Here is a 24,601-nt window from a genome sequence, read left to right on the forward strand (position 1 = left end):
ATTGTTAGACTGGATACTCAAGAGGACATGGAGTTCACCTAGTCGTCCACTAGGGACAAAGATGGCCTTCTACAGAGATCACCTCCTATGCTTGACAGAGGATGGTTTCATCATCCGCCCACGCTACGGACACACACCTATCTTTTGGGGTGAGATGTGCGATCGGCCAGATCCGCACCTCGTTCCACCAGCTGAGAGTGGAGACTGCCAGATATGGGCCTAGGGCGGACGCACCAGAGGACATGATATGCCATCTCTATCATACAGAGCCCGAGACAGAGGATCATTACATATGCTAATGCCATGTATACTATGAGATTCGGGAGAGGTTCCATTGCCTCTTCCGAGCTGGGTTCAGACCACTTTCCAGGATCATGGACTTCCCAGATCAGAGATGCCTAGGGCTTTTTCTTCTAGACCTCCGTAGACACACGGAGTCCTTAGTGAGATCTAGATCAGCTGTACTTGCTCGAGGACTAGCACAGAGAGCTCTCACCGACTTCTTCCATACCAGCACTTCCGAGGGCCGATCCACCCATCATATCCGGACCACAGGGTAGTGCAGGAACTCGGCCAAGAGGTGTGACACTCGACAGAGCCACTAAGTTATGCAGAGCTCGATGTCCCAGACCCCATGGCCCTCGCCCACAGCCACGTCACCACAGGAGGATCCGGGCCGTCATCTCCCATCATTGCAAGACCTTCTCGCACCAGCTCAGGTTTACCACCTTGGGCACCATGTCACAGCAGCCCATGAGGGATGTATTAGGGTGATATAAGAGCTCTTTGCTCATGTACCTAGATCACATTTTATAGTTCTAGATTTTTGTTATCTTTCTTTATTACCATTTTATACCTAGGATGATGTACCTCATGGATATGATGTAACCTTTTGGTCTCATTGGTCATTTTGGCCTTTTGAAGACGTTCACACAACTCTCTCTCTCTCTCTCTCTCTCTCTCACCAGCCCCCCCCCCCTCGGCGCCCCCTCCTCGGCGCCCCCTCCCCCCCCCCCCCTCTCTCTCTCTCTCTCTCTCTCTCTCTCTCTCTCTCTCTCTCTCTCTGCGCCTCCCCTCCTCCTGCAGGCCAGCCCCTTGCTCTCTCTGCTGCGCATACCCCTCTGCCCGCTACACACCCCCCCCCTCTTTCTTTTCTTTCTTCTCTCTCTCTCTCTCTCTCTCTCTCTCTCTCTCTCTCTCTGCGCCTCCCCTCCTCCTGCAGACCAGCCCCTCGCTCTCTCTGCTGCACATACCCCTCTGCCTGCTACCCCCCCCCCCTCTTTGCTGCGCCTCCTGCCCGCCAGCCCCAGCGCCCCCCCTCCTCCTGCCCGCCAGCCCCTCGCCTCCTCTCTCTCTCTCTCTCTCTCTCTCTCTCTCTCTCTCTCTCATCAGCCCCCGCCTCCCCCCCTCTTCTCTACCTTCCGCCTGTCCTGTGAGCCCCCACCTCCCCCCTGCCTGTTTATACCCCCCCCCCCCCCTTTCCTGCTGCTGTTTCACACTCCGCGAAGGTGTCATGGATTAAATTCCAATCTATTGGCTGTGGGAAGTACTGAAAAAAGTCATGGCCAAGACAGGAGTTAAAGAGGAGCTCGTGAAGGTGGAGGACAAGCTCAGCACAATTATCAAAGAAAACAAGAAGATGGTCAACTCTTCCGTTACCACAATCATAAACTGCCTCTCCAAACTCGAGAAGGGATTTGACAAAATCCAAGAGCTCCACGAGAGAACATCTAGGCAAGAGGCTGAGATTTCAGCCCTAAAGGAGGAACTAGTGGAGGCCAAATTGCATGCTAAAAGTCAAGCGACTGAAATCTCAGCCCTCAAAAAGGAGTTGGAAGCCACTTCACAAGCCAAGCTTGAGGATGGAAAATTTCAGCCCTCCTTGATTGAAGAGCTGAATACCATCAAGGAACAAATGAGGATCGTTCGAGAGCAGGAGGAGCAACATAAAGAGAAGGCATCTTCATGGGTGGAGGTGATCACAGAGACAAAAGAAGATGGACAAGGCGGAGAAATGGATCGAGGTCGCCAAGAAAGGGAAAGGTAAAGAATCATCACCCATCCCCACTCCCACCATCATCAATATGACCCTTGAAGACGAGCAAAGGAGGAAGACCCGGGCCTTACATGTACGAGTGTCCGGTCTAAAAGACCGTGATGATGCGGAAGGGGAAACCAAGGAGCTCTTCTCTATGATGGGCATTGAAGCCACGGACACAAAGGCATGGAGAGTGGGAAAGAAGAGAGAAGGTAGTGGCGAATCTTCTAAAGAGAGAGCACTTATCATTCATTTCCCCTCCATGAAAGCCAAGGACTTCTTGAAGAGATGTCCTACACTCAAGAAGACGGGATATTTCTTGGAGATGACCTCACACTCTTGCAGCTTGCCCACATGAAAGAAGTTATGCCCGAGATAAGGGCAGCCCGAGAGAAAGGGAAAGTGGCCTTCTATAGAGATGGTAGAGTGGTGATTATGGAGAGGCACTCTTCATGATGGCGCGAGACCTATGGGACTACACTCAAAGTTGCTACTTGGAATTGTAATGGATCTCTAAGCCTTGATGTAGGGGCTTTTGAGGATAGTTTCACTGAGAGGGACATCATCTTCTACTCTGAGACACATCAGGCTCTTGGACAGTCCATGCCACATGTTAGTGGATACCGATGGGAGACAGCTTGTAGAGAGGAGACTCGTTCAGAGCATAGAGGACGGAGCTGAGGAGGAAAGGCAGTATTGTTTAGAGAGAAGCTGCAGCCACTGATACATATAGTCCGCAGAGATGAGCAGGCTAGGTACATGTGGGTTAGACTGAGGGAAAAGACGGGCAGATATCTCTACATTGCTATATGCTATTTTGCTCCTAGTACATTAGTGTATGCATCACCTAGCGGGCAGTCTCCCTTTTCTATTTTGGATGATGACATTTGGGAGTTCTCCAGGGATGGTGACATCATTCTCCTAGGGGACTTCAATGCCAGGACCGCCCATAACCAGACAGTATTTTATGATACCTCAGAGGAGATGTTGAGGGAGCTTGATGTTAGGGATATGGGCCTATCTAGACTCTCATAGGATGAGGAACACACTGAGTATGGGCGGTATTTGATAGACATGGGGACTACACACGGATTTGCCATCCTGAATGGCCTAAAGAGATTCTCAGCAACAGGCGATTTCACTTCCTTTCCACATCGGCATGGTGCTAGTACATTGGACTATGTTATGGCTCAGCCCAGTCTCATTCCCTCTTTTCAGGATTTTATGGTAGGCACTAGGCCAATTGTGATATGCAGCGGAAGTCTTTGTATTGGGAGATCCTGTCACACAAATGCTCACACCGTCTTCTGTATCCTGAGTTTCGTGAGTTTAGCAATCCATTTCAATACTTCAAACTTTAAAGAGATGAGAGAGAGATAGATGAGAACTGTACACCAGATTGGGTCCCGAATTACCCACTGAAGGGCCCCCTATCCCGATAACGAGATAGTATTTGCTTTATTTCTTTAGAGAGAATGACTGTGGACTGTAGATAAGCCAAACGCAAGATCTCGGAGGATCGGAGAGTGGCTGATCTGTACACTGCTGTAGAAACACCTCGATGACCTGATCTCGAGCCTATGCACTCTTCCCAAGGGCATGAGGAAGGGCTGCACACCTGAGGCTGAGAGAAGAAGGTGGACTGTTCTACACTATGTTAGAATGCTGAAAACACTTATGAATGCTGTGTTACCTTCACCAGATGACTGTTGCATGTGTGGATGATGCATAAAAGGCTGGACACTGATGCAAACAGCAGATTCAGGGCTGGAAACTGCTGTAGACTGAATCTTCAGGGCTGGGAACTGCTGTGGACAGAAACGCTAGCCTGTAGAGATGCTGTGGGACTGAAACGCATGAGGAAACAGAGGCTGCAGGCTGCTGCTGTACGGCTGGAACAGAAACGCAGGACTACTGTACAGCTGGGCGAAACGCAGAGAAGCTGTACTGTTTGCTGGCGTTGAACTGAGCTGATTTGGATGCTGAATCTGGGTCTGAACTGATGCTGAATCAGGGCTGAATGATGCTGAAGGCAGGCGCCTAGGGCTGACTGAAGCTGTGGTTTCTCAAGGGGCTGGAGAAGCAAGCTTATGGGCTCTAGGGCTGGATTAGTCTTGGGCTGAAAGCAAGGAGGAGGAGAGCTCTTAGAACAATGAAGACTGAATGAGAAAATAGGCTCTATGCAAGCCTATTTATACTAACTGGAGGTTGGTCATTTAATAAAGTTTTATATTTATAAATGCCCAATAATGCAAATAATGCTAAATAAATACTATTAAATATGAAAAAATACCAGATAAATCCCAGTAAATCCCCTAAGGCTTCGGGGATGTTCTAAATAATGCACAAGCATATGAATGCATATTATGCAGGATGCAGAGTGCTTTCTGATGCAAACCCTAAGGCTTCTACTGACTCTACATGCATGAATGATTCTCTCCAAGTGGGTTAAGGGACTTGACTGACTGACTGACCCACTAAGGCTGAGGAATGACCTACGTAACTCGTGCCTGACTTATCCTAGACTGAGGATGTACAATGGGGTCATGGCGTACGACAAATATCATCCTCTTGGGTTCTAAAACTGTACAACTGCTGCACTTCTGGGTGCCTCGATCTCGGAATTTCGTATAGAATTGACGAATCCGTCGACCGGAACCATGCTTCCATCGATGAAGAAGGATCTGCTCAGGCTCAATAACTTCTGCCTCGTCTACCACGTCTGGCTGTTTCATCTGAAACATCAAACACTTCTGGACCAACATATGGTTTTAGCCAAGAAACATGGAAAACATCATGCATTGTCCAACTGGCAGGCAACTTTAACTTCATTGAGACATCACTTATCTTCTTAACTATTGGAAAAGGGCCAAAACTACGGAATGAAAGCTTGGGACAACGTTTGCCCACTTGTTTCAATCTCTGCTTCATGATACGTAAATAGACCCAATCCCCTTCCTTGAAGTGGACATCTCGTCTAGACTTATTTGCCTGTCTGCTATATGCTTCCTGAGCTTTGGTCAAGCGGTCCTTGACTGACTCAATAATCTCGGAAAATGCTTCCGTGGTTTTATTAGCCTCTAAAGATGGAGACACCATTCTCGTCAAAAGAGAAGAAAAACGGCGACCAAAGGCTGCTTCATATGGAGTCCGTCCGACACTGGATGAATGAGTGTCGTTCAAGATAGCTTGGACCAACGGAAGATAGTGCTCTCTACCAACTAGGCTAGTAGATGAGATTTTATGGCCCCTTCATTTGACCTCTTTTCTCATTTTCCCCCCTTCTTTTTTAAACTTCCAGATTTAACCGCAAAGGCTTCAAAGAAAGAGGGTGCATCCTTGACTTAACAAGTCAACTTGCAAACTCCATTGTGTGAAGACCACCTTGCAATTGTCTATGCCCATCTAGAGGTCATGCCATCAAAAAAACCACAGTATTCTGTGGCATGAAGATCACATGTTTCCTTCTTCCCTTTATTGTGCCATCATGGGTACTCATTCCGTGTCTCCAGGATCACTCATAATTTCCTCTCTAGAAGTAAAAAGAAACAGAGTCAGCAATGCAACTTATTGGAATCCCTTATCTTACTTTTCTTTGTCACCACAAGTTCAAAGGAAAATTGCATGGTCATTAACCCTTTCTGCATCCACTCTCATAAGGGTCTGCAAATGCCTTGAACATTACATTACAAGTCAAAAACAACAAACGTTTCATCCTTCTTTAAAAGATTTTGCTGCATGTGTTTGTCCATTTCAACCTTCTTTCATCTGTTACGTCACTCTGCTGCTACTAAGTTTTGCTATGAGATCTGTAACGGATGTATCACATTTCTATAAAACTACCTTTCCAATATTCAAATGTACTAAATGGTTAGACTTGTTACCTAAGGAGGGTCTCCATGTTAATAAATGCATGAAAGAGGCTCTAAGATCATTACCATGTCCATTTTAGGTTTCTAAAGAGACTTTAACGCCATTTACTCATCATGAATTCCCCTCCTCTTTGAAAGTCTAATTTTACCTTTCCTCTGTAGGGCACCACAGGCTCACCATGAGCGGCAGGCTGTGGGCTGACTGCAGGCAGGACCAATCCCGCAATGCTGAAGGGAGGACTGAGGTGACGGAATGCCGGGTAAAAAAGGGGGCTAGAGGGAAGGGGGAAGCTGGGAAGAGGCAGAAGGCAGCAGAGGACGAGGGGTTAGTGGAAGAGCATCGGCAGAAGCACACAAATGGTTGCAATGGGGCAAAACAGGAGGAGATAGGTGCAGCTTGGGGCAGGCGCAAAGCCATGTGTGACGGCATTGACTGGACTTTAGTCCTGAGACTTGCTAGGCAGGTTACCCTCACCTAGTTTCTAAGGTCGAGGGAGAGTTTACCGGACATTTGGAGTTCTTTTTTTTTTCTGGAAAAGAGACTTCTATTAAGTATCAAAAGTTTTACAAGAAGGGCAGCGGGGAAATATCAACCAAACTGGTGCTTTAAGGTCCCATATAAGAGAGAGTGAAAAAGATGCCATGATCGCATTCTCTCATGGACTGGCCACGTTTTCTCTCTGCTGGCTCAAGCGGCCACGAACGTGTGGATAATATCACACCAGAGCATGGGAGATCAGGGTTTGCAGAGCCAGAGTCACAGGGCAGCAGACAGAGCATGGGAGATCAGAGTTTGCAGAGCCAAAGTCACAGGGCCATTCATTGCGTGAGATCAGGGTTTGCAGAGCCAGAGTCACAGGGCAGCAGACAGAGCATCTCATCATTGTTTTGCAGCTTCTATGAGCGTTTATCCCTTGCTCAAGAGGATGACAGAAAATCAGCAATTACATTATGCATTGTAGCAGAGGTTTGTACAGCATAAAAACAGATTTGTGCTCGAATCTGTGTTTTCATTGTATAAATTCACATTTTGGCAATAGATTAGGTCTTTCTTGTCTCGTCTATTGTGTAATTGCGGTTCATCATGTGAGTATTTCTTAATCATCATTAATCAAGATAGCTTCTGCACAATCATGTTACATTGGTATCAAAGCCTTGGATCACCTTTTGCTAATATCTTGTGTTATCTGATTCTGAGGCTTTTGTTGCATGTGCATTGGGGTTTGCAGGCAGCCATGCCACTAGCCAGCCTTACGGTTTGTGTTAGGGTTTTCTGCAAACCAGGTCTTGTACATAGCAATGATAATGTAAGTTCTTCCATGTAGAGAGTCTGTGCATGAGTCAGGTCTAGGTCTAGTAGGCAAAGTAAGTGTTTGCTCTCCATAGGTTCTAGATGGAAGTACAAGCAAGATTGTGCCATCTTGGAGGAGCGGTATCGTTGAGAAAGCAAGGAACGCCCAGCCCAGTACAAACAGGAGGAGAAAGAAGAGCACAATCAAAAACACGAAGAACTTCTCACCCGGTGCAAACAAGAAGAGGAGCGTGCAGCCTGATTCTCTCCCGGAGGAAGAAGAATGCAAGGCCCAACTCAAGGAAAAAGCCCAACTCAAGAGGAAGGTTACGAACAACTTGGAAAAGATAACGAGTCAGTTGGCAGCATGGAGCGCAACTAATCTGACAGTGTTGGCAAGTATCAAAGTGGAGCCACCAGGGGCTGAGACTCAGCCCAAGTGCGTCGTCTCCTATGCAAAAGAGCTTCCAAGACCGGAGGTGCTTCTAGAGGACGCTATCCCAAAGGGAACAGCAGAGGTATAGTTGTCAGAGATTATGCCAGACCTGGAGCTAATGTTCAATGGCCAATGATTACCCAAGGAGCTCCTAGTGTGTCTCTCCAAATGGCTTATTGACCTGGCATGCTTTATACTTAATCAGACCCGTGATACATAACTATTCCATGTTCCTCTCCAAGCTAGACTAATTTAGGATCCAGTATAATCTTGTATGCAAAGGGCCACGAGAATATTTATGTAAGGCTAATGCTGACAAGCTTATTCAAATCATGCAAGTAGATTCACAGATAGTAGAGTAAATATAGGAGAGAAGCACATACAGCATCTAAAATATCACTCAGCATTTGCACATAAGATTTGGGGGTAGAAGTGTGGTATTAGAAGTGCATACCACATGGCGATTGTCACTCAACATCATACTTAACAGCTGGCGTACAGCACTTTCATCTTTACCAATGGTAGAGCGGTTCCCATTGTCTTCCACGATCTTGGCAAGGGCAGATGCTAGGAGTGGATGTTGACACGAGGAAAAACGGAATATGAGAGCAAAGAATGCACTGAGCTTGTGCTTTGCAGCAACAAAATATGATACACTCTCCATCTGCAACAAGTTAATAAATGTTTTATATTAATCCGCATGTTACGGACTGAGATAGCAGAAAGCACAATAAAAAAGAGTACATTCTCACACACACAACACATGCAACGGGTCCCAAATTCTAAACCCCACCCCCCTCCTTTTTGTGAAGTATCAATAACAGTGACAGTACAAAAAATGATGAACCAGGGTGACAATAGCAAATCCTTTCAATGTTCTCTTCCAAAAAGATTGATTCTGCTACAAAATTAGAGCTCTAAAGATTTTTAGCAGATATGCTCAGCTCTAGCTGCTTCTGAAAGTCAGACTTGTTCCCATAAGCAACGGCTCAATTGTGGTGGGGTTGAAAGCCAAAAATGAGAAGGGAAGCCTGTATATAGGATGAATGGAAAACCTTTTTACCAGTATGCGGCTGGAATTTATGGCCTCACTTGGGCACAGCTGCTCCTGAATCAAGTTTTTGGTGTAGGGAGACTGATGCATATGACATTCCCCCCTCCTTGCTTTGAATGATAACAGCAGTCTAAATTTCTAGAAGCTATGCCAAAGGTGGAATATCTATGTCTACCTCTAGCTTGTTTCCAAAGTCATCAAATGACACAATTGCTCTATGAATTTGTTGTAACACACTGCTCTTTGTTGCCAATGCTGCAATAAGGTATCAATTTTGCAAAAAACTTTAGCTATGATAAAGTTTTGCTCTTTCTTCCGACTCTTTCTACTTCTCATAAATATATAGCATCAACTATTGATATTATTGAAGCTCTTTCTCAGTGTATCCTTTCAAACTAGCTTAATACACTTGAGCTAAAAGAGGGAGAGATGGTACGTGAATACATTAACAAGGCCAAGTATCTCTGAACAGGTGTTATGAGAGACCTAGCCAAGTTATAACATGTGGAAGCTTCGTGGCCGAATCGGTAACTTCAATGCTTAGAATTCAGCAATCTCACGACGAATATAATGCACAAAACTGAAGTAGATGTGCAAAAAATAGAGAGAAAGAAAGAAAGAAAGATTGAATTAACATCTCTGTTAGGCCAAAGAGAACTGGCCTATGAGACAAAACCATGTACAATGTATGTGGTATCTCTGAGTATCAGATGGTGCACAATACAACAAACTGGAAGAAAACTGAAAGAAAGAGAGAGAAATGAAATGAAATGAAATGATATATTAACGTCTCTAAGAGGCCATAGTGGCCTATGAGACCAAAACTGAGAGTACATCTGAAGTTGGTGTCTCATCAAAGAGAACAAGACTAAAAAGTACAATAAACTGATTGTCCTACAGTTATAAGAGCAGAACTGCAAGACTCCGAGATGATACTGAGTAGAAAATACTGGAAAATGTATATCAGGTAGATCCATGTATGCTGATCAGTTGAAGTATTGCCCTCTCCTTAGATCAAGTATCTCCGCCATGGGGCTGTCTAGAATGGAGAGGTCGTAGAAGCGTGGTAGGCACCTCCGATGCCAAGCAATAATGGCTCTGATCTAGCGATGGTGAGGATGCCGTGGTCGAGATCCTGGTGGCATGGCCGACGAGCACGACATAAGATAACTGCTCTATCGGTGGTGACTCCTTGGGAGCGTGGTCGGTGCCCTGATGGCCCAATGGAGGAGGTATCAGGAGGTGTGTGGGCTGGGTTGCTGGTGGTGGTGCCAAAGAAATATGTCAAGGATTCTGTATCAGGTGAAGATGGACACAAACAACTATTGCTGCCTCGTATTGAGGCAAAAAGATTACTCAGGAATCTGTTATTGCCTAGCATAGCACTCCCGTGCATTGGGTTTTGCCTAGAAGTGCTTTTTACAGCATACTTAGTTGCACGTATTTGCATATCTCTTGGTAGAGAGATTTCAACATGATGGCTAGGAATACAACCAATATATTCAGGGTTTTGTCCCAAGAGAACAAATTGGATGGCAGTCACTACTCCCTCTGGAGCTTCATGGTCCGAAACCTTCTTGTGGCCAGCCGCCAAAGGCTTATGGGGTTTTATGGGGTTATGTATCAGGTGAAGATGTACGCCCTGCTGACATACAACCTCACACACCTGGCTGCAGTACCTACTCCTCCCTCACAGGAGCAAAAGAGATAGGATACTCGTGATGCCAGTAAAGCGCTCAACCATACCATATATCAGGTCTTACAGGACCTCACAGCGAGCTTGGGATGTACTTGAAACCATATATCAGGCAAAGAATGAGGCCAAGGTTGCATATCTCAAGAAGGAACTTGAGAACTTGGACATGAATGATGGTTACAATATGACTGATCATCTTACAAAGATCCAAGATCTTCGGAGCAGTTGCTCAATATTGATGAGGTCATTTTTGAAAAGGAACTGGTTTCCACGACACTATCATCACTCACTGCCAAAAACTTTGGCTGCATATTATTCTTCATCACCTGCACTACGAAAGATGATGCATCAGCAAATCTTGTGCAGGATAAATAGACTTTTCTTACTCTCTTACTTGCATTTATGATGCATCATTAGAGCATATGTGTCTCAGTGTCAATGAAAGACACGACACATGGTACTTTGACAATGGTGCTTCTAACCACATTACCTCAATTAGGAATTTGTTTAAGAAGCTTATGGCTGCCCCTGAAGGCAAGCGGGTAACATGTTCAAACATTTCTTCTTATCCAGTTCAGGGTGTTGGTGAGGTGATCCTCACGACAGCAGATGGTGCAAACTTATGTATTCTAGATGTATTGTATGTGCCTGGGATTAAGAAGAATTTGTTACTCCCTATCCTATACATCTTCTAGTAGTCTTTTGGAGCAGCCACGGGAGAGAAGATTTGTCTTGATGAGAAAGAAATTCATCCCCAACAGCAGCAATTCTGCACATCAGTCCAGAGCTTCTTATACAGCAAATTTCAGCAGATCTCAGCTATCCACCCTCCCTGTTCTTAGCCCAGTTCTAGATCTCAGCTATCAACAGAAGTCAAACTACATAAGGCATGCCATTGTAGACGGAATCTCTAAGGACACACAGTCAGCTTCTGCACTGTCCATGGGGCATTTTAAAAGGTGATAATAACCTCCACAAGAGGAGGTTCCTCCCTATAAGGAGAGTGGAGGCTTTTATGGCTCTGTCTGTGCTGGTGATATCCCCCTCGTATAAGTGATGAATGCTAGAGGATGTGCCCTGAAGTTTGTAGTGTTGAAACCAAATCATGCTAAAGGAGTGTGAATTGTTTTGCAAGAAGTAATGCCTTCATAATACCAAACAGCAAAACAATCAAGCAGACTTTCATGTCTTTTTTAACAAGCCCCCCCACCTCTATATGCACATTGACTGTTGATAATTCTTCGTTGCCTTCAATCCGTACATTGGCTAGGGATAAACTTCTCAACTTTGTACAAGGAAGTATCTCAGGTAAAAACTCCAGTGGGTTAGCGAACAGGCGAAGTGTGCATAGCTCCGCCATAGCTCTGCAGAATAAGCCATGCCATCTTTTATTATCTTTAGACCATGTCTCTGAGACAAGTGCTCTTAGGTTAGTAACTGGCCAGACAAGACTAACCTGAAATCCAGTAGAGGTCGCACTAACTTGTTATGCTCAAGGGAAAGCTCTACCAATGCCGAACACTGCTTCAACTCAGCTGCCATCGACATTGAATCCGAAATCAAAGAACTGTAGATGTACAAGCAGAGCATAAAAATCACACATTTTCCACAGGCAGCAAGTCAAAATCTCAAGTGGACATGACATTAGCCTGTATAGAAACACAAGACCCTGAAGCCAATATGAGGGTGGAGGGAAAGTATGTTACATCCCTCCTACTGAAGTTCAACCACAAAGCTGTATTAGCCCGAGTGTGTGGGTGGACTAACCAAAACACAAGAGCACGAAACGTTCAAAAAGATTGCATCTAAGATCAAAATATGTTTGGATCAGAATTTGATACCACCCATCGAGCACGGGAACACAAAGGACAATAACTCGTCTCTCGTATAACAAAATCTTAACTTTGTTCAATAAGCTGATGCCGCAGAGCTTACCAGGTACAGACACGAGCATGTTGTGGTCCAGTCTAAGCACTTGCAGATGTTCCAATTGGCCAAACTCTGGCGGTAGGATGGAGAGTTTATTGTTATCGAGGAAAATTTTCTCCAACATTGGGACGCGTGAGACGTCAATGGGAAGAACCTGCCTCAAAGACAAAGCAGAATTACACCTTGTTTTTCACAATAATTTTATTGTTTTCCAAGCAGAATTACACCTTTCTCACAAGCAAAATGTCTCTTCCATTCATCCACAGCGCTTGATTAATCATTCTTGCTTGCTCATGATAAAATTCACATTATAATAATCATTTTTTGACAGAAAGGCCTTCAATCTCTTAGTATGCATAGTAAACAATTCGTGTACGAGGATAATTTGAGAAAGTCTTAGAAGGAACAAGGAGAGATGATTTGGGAGAGTCAAAGAAGAACCAAAGGTTATATGATTTCTCTAAAGAAAGAAAGTCTTAGAAGGACCAAATAATTGAGAAGCTCTGATTATTTGAGAAAATTTCTTAGCAGGACAAAGAGATACGGATTGAGAGACAGTCTCAGCAGGACAAGTAAAGAGATGATCTGAGACAGTCTTAAAGGGAACAAAAGAGAGACTTCAAGCAATTTCTAGCAGGGCCAAATTCAAAAAATCTTAGCAGGACCAAAGACAGTTTATTTGGGACAGTCTTAGCATGACCAAAGAGAGATGAATTAAGACAATCTTTGCAAGCCCATGGCTTGAAACAGTCTTAGCAGGACCAAAGATGTCTTAGAGAACCAAAAAAAGGGGGGGATTATCTTACCGTGAGGGAGCATCCAGACAAGTTGAGGACGGCGAGTGATCGCCAATGCTGGGCGTAGCCGAGGAGCTCTTCAGCATAACTGATGGGCGGGGACGATGAGGAAGGGGAAGGGGAGGCGCCGCCCATGAGTCGGGTGAGGACGCCCCAGCCATCGCCTTGGGGGCTGGAGCCGCCCAGGGTTCTGGTCACAGAGATGGCCTTGAGGGCCTCTCGCTTCTTGCGGACGGTGAAGTGCACTCGGATGGAAGGGGGGAGGGGGCATAATTCTTCGACGGCAAGGTGGACCTGAACCTCATCGTGGGGGGCGGGCAGGGTAACCATAAGCTGCGATTGCAGCTTGAGGGCAACCTGCTCTTCATCGTCAGCAGAGGTCCAGTCGAGTTGGATTCTGTATCTGCAAAGGGCTGTGGGATCGGGCCCCCCTCCTCCTCCTCCTCCTCCTCCTCCTCCTACTCCTGCTGCTGCTGCTGCTGCTGTTGATAATGGAAAGCTTGGATCGCCCGGATTGATGGGTAGGCCGTTTCGGAACAGAGTGGGCAGTGGCGGTTCTGCTGCTGCCATAGCCAAGGACTGCTGCTCCCTCTCCCCATAGCCCAGCAACACATGAAACAAATCCGATTGCCTCTTCCAACTCCCCAACCCCCACGACATTGCCCCTCCAACACCACCTCAGCTCAATGCGCATCGAGCTGTTCCCTCTCTCTCAGATGGAGATCTGTGCTGCCCTCCCCCTCCTTTTCTATGGTTGAGAAAAGAAAATTGTTGGGCTTGTCGACCCTGGGCTGGCCAGTTTCTGTAAATTATTACATTATTGCTTTTTTAAAAATAAATTTGAAATTCAAAGGAAGAAACGTGAGAAACAAAGCTTACAAAGCTTGACCTAGGAGCTTCTCCATGATATGACCAATTAATGTGCCTTTGGAAGAAAAATAAGAAAGAAAGTTGGACCCTTGAGCCATTACACCCTTTTAGCATCTTTTAACCACCTTCTAGAGACACTCTCTCTCAAGAACACAATGTAGCATCTCTTAACCACCTTCTAGAGACACTCTCTCTCAAGAACCCACCCTTGTATCATCTTTTAACCACCTCCTAGAGACACTCTCTCTCAAGAACACATCTCCTAAATACCCATGGATGTGTACAAGAACCTCGTCCCAACTCTCACTCAAAAGCCCTAGCACTATGGGAGTAAGCATGTCCAAGAAAGAGCTATAAAAACCCCATGTCGTTAGTAAGTATGTCCAAGCTAGAGCCATAAACCCCATGTTAGTTAGAAAGATCTCCAACCACCATTACAACCACCACTCTATCACATCCATTTGTAAATGCCATGAAAGATCCATTTACAACTACTATTACAATATCCAAACCATTCCATGAAGAGAACTATTCCACATATGAAGGTCTTCTACAAAACCCAAACCTTGAACCATACAATTTCTTTTGAAGAAAAAAAAACCGCATTCAAACATGCCAATGTTCAATTATATCCTTCCATCAATTTTGTTGTGGTGAATCAATTGAGTGAAAGGAACAAATTAACCCTATGAATATTAAAATTGCTTTTGTAATAGCCTACAAAGCATTCCAAACTCGAAGGTCATGTTTAGGAGCCATGTTTAAGAGCTATGCATTTGAATGGCCATTACCCAAAGGAGGTTTTAAGCCAAAGGTAAACATTGGCCATATGGCCATATGGTAAGGGGGATATGACATATGGATAAGACAAGAAGCCCATAAAAAAGACATAGAAGAAGCCCATTCCCACAAGCACTACAAATGGAAACAAAAGATGGCTTTTCAATGAGATGATGACCTTTTAACGTTTATTACATTAATTTCTCATGTTATGTTTCCACAAACATCACAAAATGCACGAGTGTTTTTGCAACAACAACAACAACAACAACAAAAGCGAGAAGTACTTAACAAGTATTGCAGTCAAAAGGAAAACTACAGACTTTGAGTGCACATAAGCAATCCGTAAATTGGAGAGCAACTTGCAATCCTTGAGGAGAAAGTAGAAGATAAGCACCTCATCCCTATCATCCTTTTTCCCCTTTTTTAATCATGTGTTAAGTGTTATAAAACTAGATTGAGCCTCACACCTAGGTTCATCATGTGTGCATGCTCAATGAATTGATTAGAATTGAGTACCAAGAGGAAATAATGCTTCAAGGTCTTCAAGGTCATTCTTCTTATAGTCGTGTGATGAAGTCTTACAAATTTTGACAGCAAAATAGGTTTGGGTAGGAAGATGCAATCAAGGTGTAAAAAGATCCATGCTTAACTTAATAAACAACCACACGTGGTAAATTTTAGCTTGCCATTGTTAATGGGGCATGCACATTGTGACCAACAAGTTTTTAATGTCTTGGGTGAAGTTTTGAATGTGCAGTTACCATATGTTAACAACCATTAATAATATGCATGATATACCACATGCTTTAATATTATAAACAACAATGGAAAACCTTAGAAAGGTCATTTGCTATCATTGGATCATGTATGGAGCATGTGTTGCTACAAATACTAAAGTGATTGGGTTGTTGGATTTAATTACCAATGGGCACATGACACATAGTGTTTGGTTTGTCTTTGTAAATAGATTAAGAAATGGTAATATAAATTTTGGAGAGCAAGGAAAACCACTGAAGGTCATGGCACCATATTTATGAAGACTACAAGGACACAAATAATCAAATATGTGATGAGTGTAAGCCCTATCCCATAACCTTTTTACAAAGAAGCTTGCTATGTGTTTCACCCAACCAACTTTGATGATGCTATATATCAAAGTCCATTGGTACATAGACAAAAAATAGAGGCATTTACAAGTTTGGTGGGAAGTTATTATGCATGATTATTCACATCTTAGTGTAGTAGAAAAGGAACTAAATCATGGCGTAAACCAAAAAAAGTATATATAAGGTGAAAATGTCAAAGGATCTTGTAGGTGGAGATTTGTCTTGTCCAAATAAACCAATAAAATAGTAGAATCCAAATACTATAAACATAAAATTAAACCCTTTCACCAAGCATAGATAAAACATTAGATAACACTGAAGAGACACAATATTGGGTGCAATCCCCCCCAGCACCCCCGACATGTGTGGCTCCTCCTCCCACATGTGATATTTAGATCGTATTCATAAAAATAGAGCTTGGAGCCATTAGTAGAGTGCTTTACCAAAACTGGGCTTTTATTTTTACAAAAGTAACCTTTGTTCAAAGTCTAAAGAAGAGTTTTCGTTCGCGAAAACAAATTCAAGATAGTTTTTGGTAAGCATACTCAAGCGTTCCTAAGAGGACGCTTCCTCGTCTTTGTCCTTCAGGAATCTTCTCAGGCTCATGTGGAAGAGATGGTGGTTCAATAAGTTTCACCAAGATGTCAAGAGTAACTACAATATCTTGATAATCCACTGTTTTCGTATTCTACTGACATGAAAAACAAGATGTACTTGAGAGCTCTCCGACAACTCAAGTTTGTATGCTATGCTACCAATCTTCTTAAGGATTTTAAATGGATTGCAATATCTAGTGGCTATCGAACTTCATATCTCTATCAGAAACTATATTTGTGGGTAGGCCATATAGCTTGTAGAGATGTTCGATAAACAATTTAGCTAGCTTAGGAGTTTTTACCTCCTTTCTTGTAGGAATAAACTTGGCCATTTTAGTCAACCTATCTACCACCACCCAAATCAAATCATATCCTCGACTCGTTTTTAGGTAACATGGTGATAAAATTCATGGAAATACTCTCCCATTTTCCTTTTGAAATATCCAATGGGTGGAGCAAGCCTCCTACTTTGAGGCACTCATGCTTATTGGACATCCTTAAACAAATTAGGCCAATAGAATTGTCTTTTAACTAGTGCATAGGTCCTTTGTACCCCAGGGTGACTAGCACTTGGACTAGAATGACTTTCAATAAGAATTTGGCACCGAAAGTCACTAATAGATTGTACACAAACTCTACCTTTGTAAAGTAAGTACCTATCGTCTCACGATAGAGAAGTTCCTAAACCTTTCCTCCCGCGATGAACTTTATCACCCCCATTTGAAACAATGTCAAATGGTAGTGAAGGATCCACCCCCAAGCTCTCCGACTCGGTACATAACCCAAGGGACCCTTCTAGTCTCTCCGGACTAGAACTTCCTCTTCTTCTTGTTTGCAGGAACATTGGCTAATTGCTCCGGATTAGCGCTCCTTTCTGGCAAGGAAGGCAATGGCTACTAGCTACTGGCTACTGTACAGCAAGCCAAACCTCTGAATAAGATGGATCATGTTCACACAAACTATGTAGTGAATCCAAGAACTTATTCTTGAATATGGTGAAGCTTAACCTGTTCACCATTGACATACGACTCAGCACATCTACTACTACGTTAAATTTACCTCTTTGGTAACAAAGTTGAAGGTCAAATTCTTATAGGATCTCTACCCACCTTACTTTTCTGCCTTTCAACTCATTTTAACTAGAAAGCCATTTCAGACTATCAAAGGTTTGTAGAGACCTCAAAGGTAGTACCATATCAATAATGTCACCACTTTTTAAGAGCATGAACTACTACAAATAACTCTTTCTCATAGGCCGAGTAGCTACGTTGGGCATGGTCAAGCTTTTTGCTTTCAAATTCAATTGGGTGTCCCCCTTGCATTAAAACCGCCCCAATGGCTTCCCCACTAGCGTCTGATTCTATCACAAATGGCTCATTAGGGTCCATTATACTCAAGATTGGTGCAACTCAAGTTTCTCAAAACTACTTCATTGCGGATTCTCCAACAAATAGTTTTGCCTGTAGTTCTCAACTGATCTATTAATAGGACTGTGATCTTTGCGTAGTCCTTTACATAATGTCAGTAAAACCCTAACAAACCTATAAAAAATTATAGTTTTTCTAAGTTTTTTGGCTTAGGCCATTTGAGAATAGCATCCACTTTCTCAAGATTCATCTACGTTTCCTTAGTAGATATAATATGGCCTAGATAATGAATTTCCTTAGCAAAGAATTCACATTTGCTTTCATTCACAAATACCTTTTTCTTTCTAAGTAATTCGAACACCAAGTGTAAATGCTCTACGTGCTCCTTTCTTGAATTACTATAAACAAGTATATCGTCCAGGAAAACCACTACAAATTTTCCTAAGTATGGACGTAAAACATTGTCCATCAGCATCATAAATATCGTTAGCACATTAGTCAAACCAAACGGCATGACCAAAAAGTCATGATGCCCAAATGAGTTCTAAACGTGGTCGTGGGGAGCATTATGCTCTCTGATCCTTACCAGGTGGTAGCTTGATCTAAGGTCAATTTTAGAAAAATATTGTGCACCATTGAGTTGGTCAGACAACTTGTTGATGCAGGGCATTTGATACTTGTTCTTAATTATAATCTAATTAAGAGCATGGTAATCTATACACATACGTATAGAACCATCTTTCTTTTTTACCAAAAGAATAGGCAAAGCCCATGGCAAAGAACTGGTTTTATGAAACCTTTTCTTGCATAATCGACCAATTGTTGCTCCATCTCATGTGTTTCGGAGTGGCTAAGTCTATAAGCAGGCTTGCTTATAGGCTTGGAACCTCGTAGTAAATCAATGGAATGGTTTACCTCCCTAGATGGTGGGACACCATCGGGCAAACCTTCAGGAAAAACATCTCGATACTCTTACAATAAAGAATTTAAAGTATCTACGTACTTACCATTATTTACTATCTCATTTTCAGCTTTGGGATTTTTTCAAGTTTTACTCACATGCAAACAAAACAGGGGTCTCGTCTAAGGCCATTTACATTTATTGTTTCATCTATGGAGACACAATTATGCAAAAGGTTACAAATATATACCTACTAAATCTCGTCGAGCTCATAGGCATGGCACAACTCCATGGACGACATCAATGCGTAGTTGGCACATCATGCTCACCATGCACCCTCATGCATGAACTCTAGCTATTATCCTAGTAACTACAACATAGGGTAGGGCCCAAGTTATACAACCACTCCCTACCTAGATAGATATGTTCCCTAGCTAAATGCATGACGTGTAAATTAAGTGTACCATGCATAGCAAGTGGCACTCCCTAAACCGCCTTGTCCCAAATGATTTTGTCATAACCATTAGCAAGAGAAACTATGTACTTATGGTCACTCTTAGTCTCGGGCAGCTTCAACACAAGTAGTTAAGAAATTTGTGCATGGCTCCATCATTGATCATAACGGTGACTCTACGGCCACCAATCCTACCATATAAATGAACCACATCGTGTGGCCCAAAAGATGGTTGCCACATAGCCTATGAAACTCAACAGGCATGGGTGTTGTCCATATGGCAGACTATCACCTCTCTAAACTGTGGATCAGAGAGGTAACACTTGTACCATATGAATTGGTTGATGGGCCCCTCGTCCCCCTTGCTCACCCTTGACTATGTCCCTTATTGCCTTGAAAGATTTTTCTTTCAAATTTTGTACCCCCACTCTCATCTATCATTTGCCTAAGGACCAAAATTTGACCTACGAGATATATCATTGAATATTTGAGCATATTTTATTGCCTCGTCAAAATCCTTAGGCTATACATAACTCTCGTAATCTAGGTGAAGACCTTGCATGAACCCGCGCGAAGAGTTTGGAACGCATCGATTCCCTTTAACTGAGCTTTAACTTCAGCACTATTTCTTGATAGTTTGAGATATATCGGGTGAGTGAAATGCCACACATAGAGAATTTGTCCCACTCACACCAAGATCTCTACTAAAGCTCATTAACTGGTAAAAACTCTTTGCACATTGCTATCTCAAACTCTACCTAAGTACGAGGGTGTCTGACACTATCGACCAAACTCATCCACCATTTATATGCTTTTCCCATAAAGGTTTTCCCATAAAGGATAAACTTGTCTCGATGGCCCTCACATCCTCTGGTGTATGCATGAGGTTATGTAAGTTTGGCCACTTTTGTAAGAAAATGTTGACGCGACGTCTTTGTTGTGTACTTTTTCCTTGCCCCGCTTTGAGATCCTTGAAGATCCCAGCAGATGTTACAAACTTCCGCCCTATGGAAGTCTCAACTTCTTGCTGATGAGAAGGAGTAAACTGTACTCTATTCAGTTTCTACGGATGGAATCATGGGACCGTCTATGGACAAGGACGTGCCTTCTACACCATTCAGCTCTTGTGTGCCAAGTTGTGAGGTGGACAAAGGACGAATAACCTCTACCTGACGTGCAAGGATAGATTTCCGCATGCGACCGAGCTCGGCTTGGGTGGCGCTAGTCATGCCATGAGCAGCTTTGTCGATGCTATAGTTGATGGTGGCTTTGTGTGTTTAACAACAATTGCTTCAAATGGTTGCACGTTCTCTTTGTATGTAGGCTACAAAAACAGCGTGTTACACTACCACGAGAGAGAGAGAGAGAGAGAGAGAGAGAGAGAGAGAGAGAGAGAGAGAGAGAGAGAGAGAGAGAGAGAGAGAGAGAGAGAGAGAGGCCTTGTCTTGCTTACCAGTTCAAGAGAGCTTCTTGCTTCCAATTTGAGAGAGAAAACCCAAAAACATGCTCCCTACTTCTCCTCTTGTGTAAACCTTATCCACACACCTAAATAAAAACAATCAAATTTTTAACCATTAAACAAAGCTTGTCTTGTTTTTGGAGCAAGGACGCATGCAAAAAACAAGGTCGTCGTCTGTGCAATGTTGCATTGCCCACCAAGAAGACACCATAGCCACTGAGATAAGGGAGGAGATAGAGCTCCTGTTCACCACCCAACCATAGAGTAATTGTGGATAAGCTCCACACTACCAGGCTTTTGTAGTGGCCTATGTGCCCAACTATAGAGGAATTGTGGATAAGCTCCACACTGCCAGGCTTATGTAGTGGCCTCTGCGTGCCCACACTTGCCCAACTGCCCGTGTGGTCGCCCCAAGCATAGACAAAACATAAGATAATAATCAAGAGACACAATATTGGGTGCAATCCCCCTCCCCCCCTCCCTCGACGTGTGTGACTCCTTCTCCCACACATGGTATTTAGATCGTATTCACAAAAATAGCCCTTGATGCCATTAATAGAGTTCTTTTGCAAAATTGGGCTTTTCATTTTCTTTTGTTCGAAGTCTAAGGTATCAACAATAATAAATCCTTTGCGCAATAACTATGCACAAATGTGCCTAACCATATTAACCTTTTTTCAAAGTTTAAGGTATCAACAATAATAAATCCTTTGCCCAATAACTATGTACAATGCACCTAACCATATTAATTCTAAAATGGTGCACACTTGTGCACTAAGCCGAAAATAATGTTCATAAAGTATAAATTTTAACTTTCTAAATTGTGACCTCAACATGAAGGATGCCATTACAATCATTGATTTACATGTGAAGGATTTGATTTACCCTTGCAATGATTAACGTTATATAAATGTTCTCACACTATCTTTTATTAAGACATATTTGCAATAATCCACTTAGAGCACATCATGCTTTTTTTTTCTTACATTATAGTATTGTAGCGTGAATTTGACATATTTTTTCTCAACTCTTCACTAAACAATACTAGGGAATTCCTTGAGGTGTTTAGCATGCAAGACAATGAGCACATCTCTGCCTTAACTAAGAAATAAGAAAGATGAAGCTTTTAGAATATGGACGAGCATGATGGCCTTTTCGAAATTTTGTACATGGATTTCTCACATTAAGTTCGCACAAACATTACAAGATACATGGGTGATTTTCTAGCAAGATTTTGAATTCACCATCATTAGCAAGGCATTGTAGTTAAAAGAAAAACCACATGCTTTGGGCATGCAAGAAGTGGATAACACATCAAACAACCATAAATTATAGAGAAACTTGCAATTTGCAGGGTGGAAGAAGAAGATAAACATTAAAATCCCCTCATTCGTCATTCTCTTTTAAAAAAATCATATGCCAATGTTTTAACTAGCTCCAACTTCAAATCCACACTCATCATGTGGACATTCAATGAGTTAATTAAAATTTGACACCAAAAGGAAATAATGTTTTGAGGTGTTTCTTCTTATAGCCATGATGAAGCCTTTTACTTTTTGAGAAAAAAAGAGATCGTATAAAAATTGAAGTAGAGGAAGAGGTGAAAAGATAGAGTAGAAAGAGTAATGCTTATATTTTAAAATCAATGCATGTCAATAATCCACATGCCTACGGTTCATATCGTTATTAGTAAATGTAGTGTCTATAGGAATAGAAAATGTAGTAATTATAGTAAGTGTGACCCCCTTTGCAAACAAATCAATGTTTGTAGCCTAGAAGAGTATTTTTGCTCAAAAAAAAGAATCAAGCACGAGTGCCAATGACAATGGGAGTTATATCTTTGAGATGATCTGTACTATGGTCTCTTATGATCATAATGTTGTGGTGAATATGTAGCCTATGCATGTTGTCATCTATGCTCACCCCTTTGATGTTTCCCAAAAATGCGTGCTATTTGGCGATGCAAGAAATAACCAACCATTTATGGTGATGTTTATCGGCTTGACTTTGGATAGCATACACATTGTGAACAACAAGTCTTGTGTTGTAGATGAAGTTTTGAGTGGGTAGCTGGCACATATTAGCAACCATTTATTTTATGCATACTTTGAGGATGAATTTCCAAGTGTTCTAGAGTAAATGCTTTTAATATTATAAATACCAAGGTAAAACCTTAGAAAGAGCATTTGTACATTGTTCATGAATCATGCTATGAATATAGATATTAAGGTACATGATTGTTGGATTTACATGCCATAATGGGCATCAAAAATAAATTCTCATGTATGATTATTCACACATCAATGCAATAAAGAAGCAATGCAATTGTGGCGTACACTAATGGCACACATTAACCCAAAAAACTTATATGTGGTAGAAAAGTTGAAGATGCATTGAGAGATCCCTAGGTTCAGTTAGTGAGGAATTTTTATATGGGAGTTTACATTCTAGAGGCATTAAAACAAAGAAAATGTTATGCTTACTTTAGTGGATGCTAACATTGTTAGTTATTTGAACACTATCACTTTGAGTATCCATGATTATTTTAAAAAGGTGTAAATATACACCTTTAAAATAGTCATACAGCTTCACATACACATTCAAGGAGTGGAAGGATTTCCTTGATGTTACTCCTCCCCATTCCAACCTAGGCTAGAATGAGTGTATAACTATCATTGGGAACTTACGCTTGATTCACGAGTCTAAAAGCACAACTTCTATTTGGTCACTCCTCTTTGTCAATCCCATTTTGGATTAACAAACATGATCCTCAATCGAGGACATTAATAAGTGTCATGAAACGGCACTACAAAAGTTGTACATTATGAGATATTGGCCACCCAAGGCCTAGTAAGTAAGTTTTGGGCGCCCAAGTGTGAATAAGAGCTAAATGTATATAAGGCGTTTTCTCATAATGAAAAGACACAATCCCCTTTGTGTTATAGAGAGCTCTCCCTTGTGTCTTGAGAGAGATTGAAGGAGAGAGAGCATTCTAGCATTATGCCTCTTTTATGCTTGTGTGAGAGAGTGTGATTGCCTTATGCTATGGTGCGAGCGACTTTACGGTGTGACAGCGTGGAGGTGGAGCTTGGAGGTTGGAGCTTAACAAGCGAGCTTGGAGGCCTCAAGGGACTCAAGTTTGAAGCATTGGTAAGTGCTCTATGATAGTTGTGATCTATTGCTCATCCTTTAGGTGAATGTGTAGAGTTCCCTCTTGGAGGTGTGGTAGCCCATAACATTTTTGGCACCTTTGCTGGGGAAACACCTTTGTTTCTTCCATCCTCTTGGAGTTTAAGCTCCCATTGCATAGGATTCATTATTGCCCTTGCATTCTGGTAGTGCATTCTGTGGAAAATGAGTGGATAAGATGTGTGTGGTAGGAAGAAATTGTGAGAAATTGGTTGTGAGGTTGTGTATGTTTGTGGTGGAGTGGTTTTAGGATAGAGCTTCACTATTTGTTCTTGTTAATTTTGATATTTGCATCATTGAAAGCACCAACATGAATGAGAAGTTTGGTGCTGGTTTTTCTTCTTTTTCAAAAAATTCATAAAAATAAAAAACATAAGGAACCATTGACTATGCCAAGAACTTGCACTCCATTCCTTAGGAGTGGCACAATCGATTTGGTATCAATTGGATAAGTATTAAGCACCCAAAATCACAACTTTTGACGTGGGAAGTTCCATGTGAAACTGCAAAAAAACGTTCATGCCATAAACCATTTCTTGCAATTTCACGCCGTGAATCACTCACGAAATCAGTGCCGCAATTAATGCTGAAAATCATGAGATTGCCTTGCCAAAAATAGACAACCTTATCCTGACACCTCTGACACCGCGAAGTCACCCAAAATTTTTGAGCACGTGAAAGTTCAGCAAAGCATTCACGACGTGAAACCTTTTGAAGTTGTTCACGGCATGAAACCCTTCCTGGTTCATGACATGAAACCTTT

General features: G+C 42.5%; 1 protein-coding gene across 2 annotated transcripts in view; it reads right to left on the bottom strand.

The window, feature by feature from the left end:
* The window catches only part of LOC147632400 (phospholipase A I-like protein), a 41,451-nt gene extending 27,377 nt beyond the window's left edge, over nt 1–14,074 (bottom strand). For both annotated transcript variants that reach the window (XR_015267191.1, XM_086807207.1), the window contains exons 1-5: nt 13,123–14,074; nt 12,323–12,470; nt 11,844–11,922; nt 11,598–11,751; nt 8,092–8,301 (exon numbers count right to left, since the gene is read on the bottom strand). Coding sequence is in view for 1 of the 2 variants with exons in the window: in XM_086807207.1 (XP_086663333.1) it covers nt 8,092–8,301; nt 11,598–11,751; nt 11,844–11,922; nt 12,323–12,470; nt 13,123–13,773 (1,242 nt within the window). In the remaining variant the exon portion in view is untranslated. The remainder of the gene's footprint in view (nt 1–8,091; nt 8,302–11,597; nt 11,752–11,843; nt 11,923–12,322; nt 12,471–13,122) is intronic.
* Nucleotides 14,075–24,601: the final 10,527 nt, after the last annotated feature.

Source organism: Cibotium barometz, chromosome 13 (assembly GCF_041138505.1).
Source record: "Cibotium barometz isolate CiBa-2024 chromosome 13, ASM4113850v1, whole genome shotgun sequence".
Classification (NCBI taxonomy): domain Eukaryota; kingdom Viridiplantae; phylum Streptophyta; class Polypodiopsida; order Cyatheales; family Cibotiaceae; genus Cibotium; species Cibotium barometz.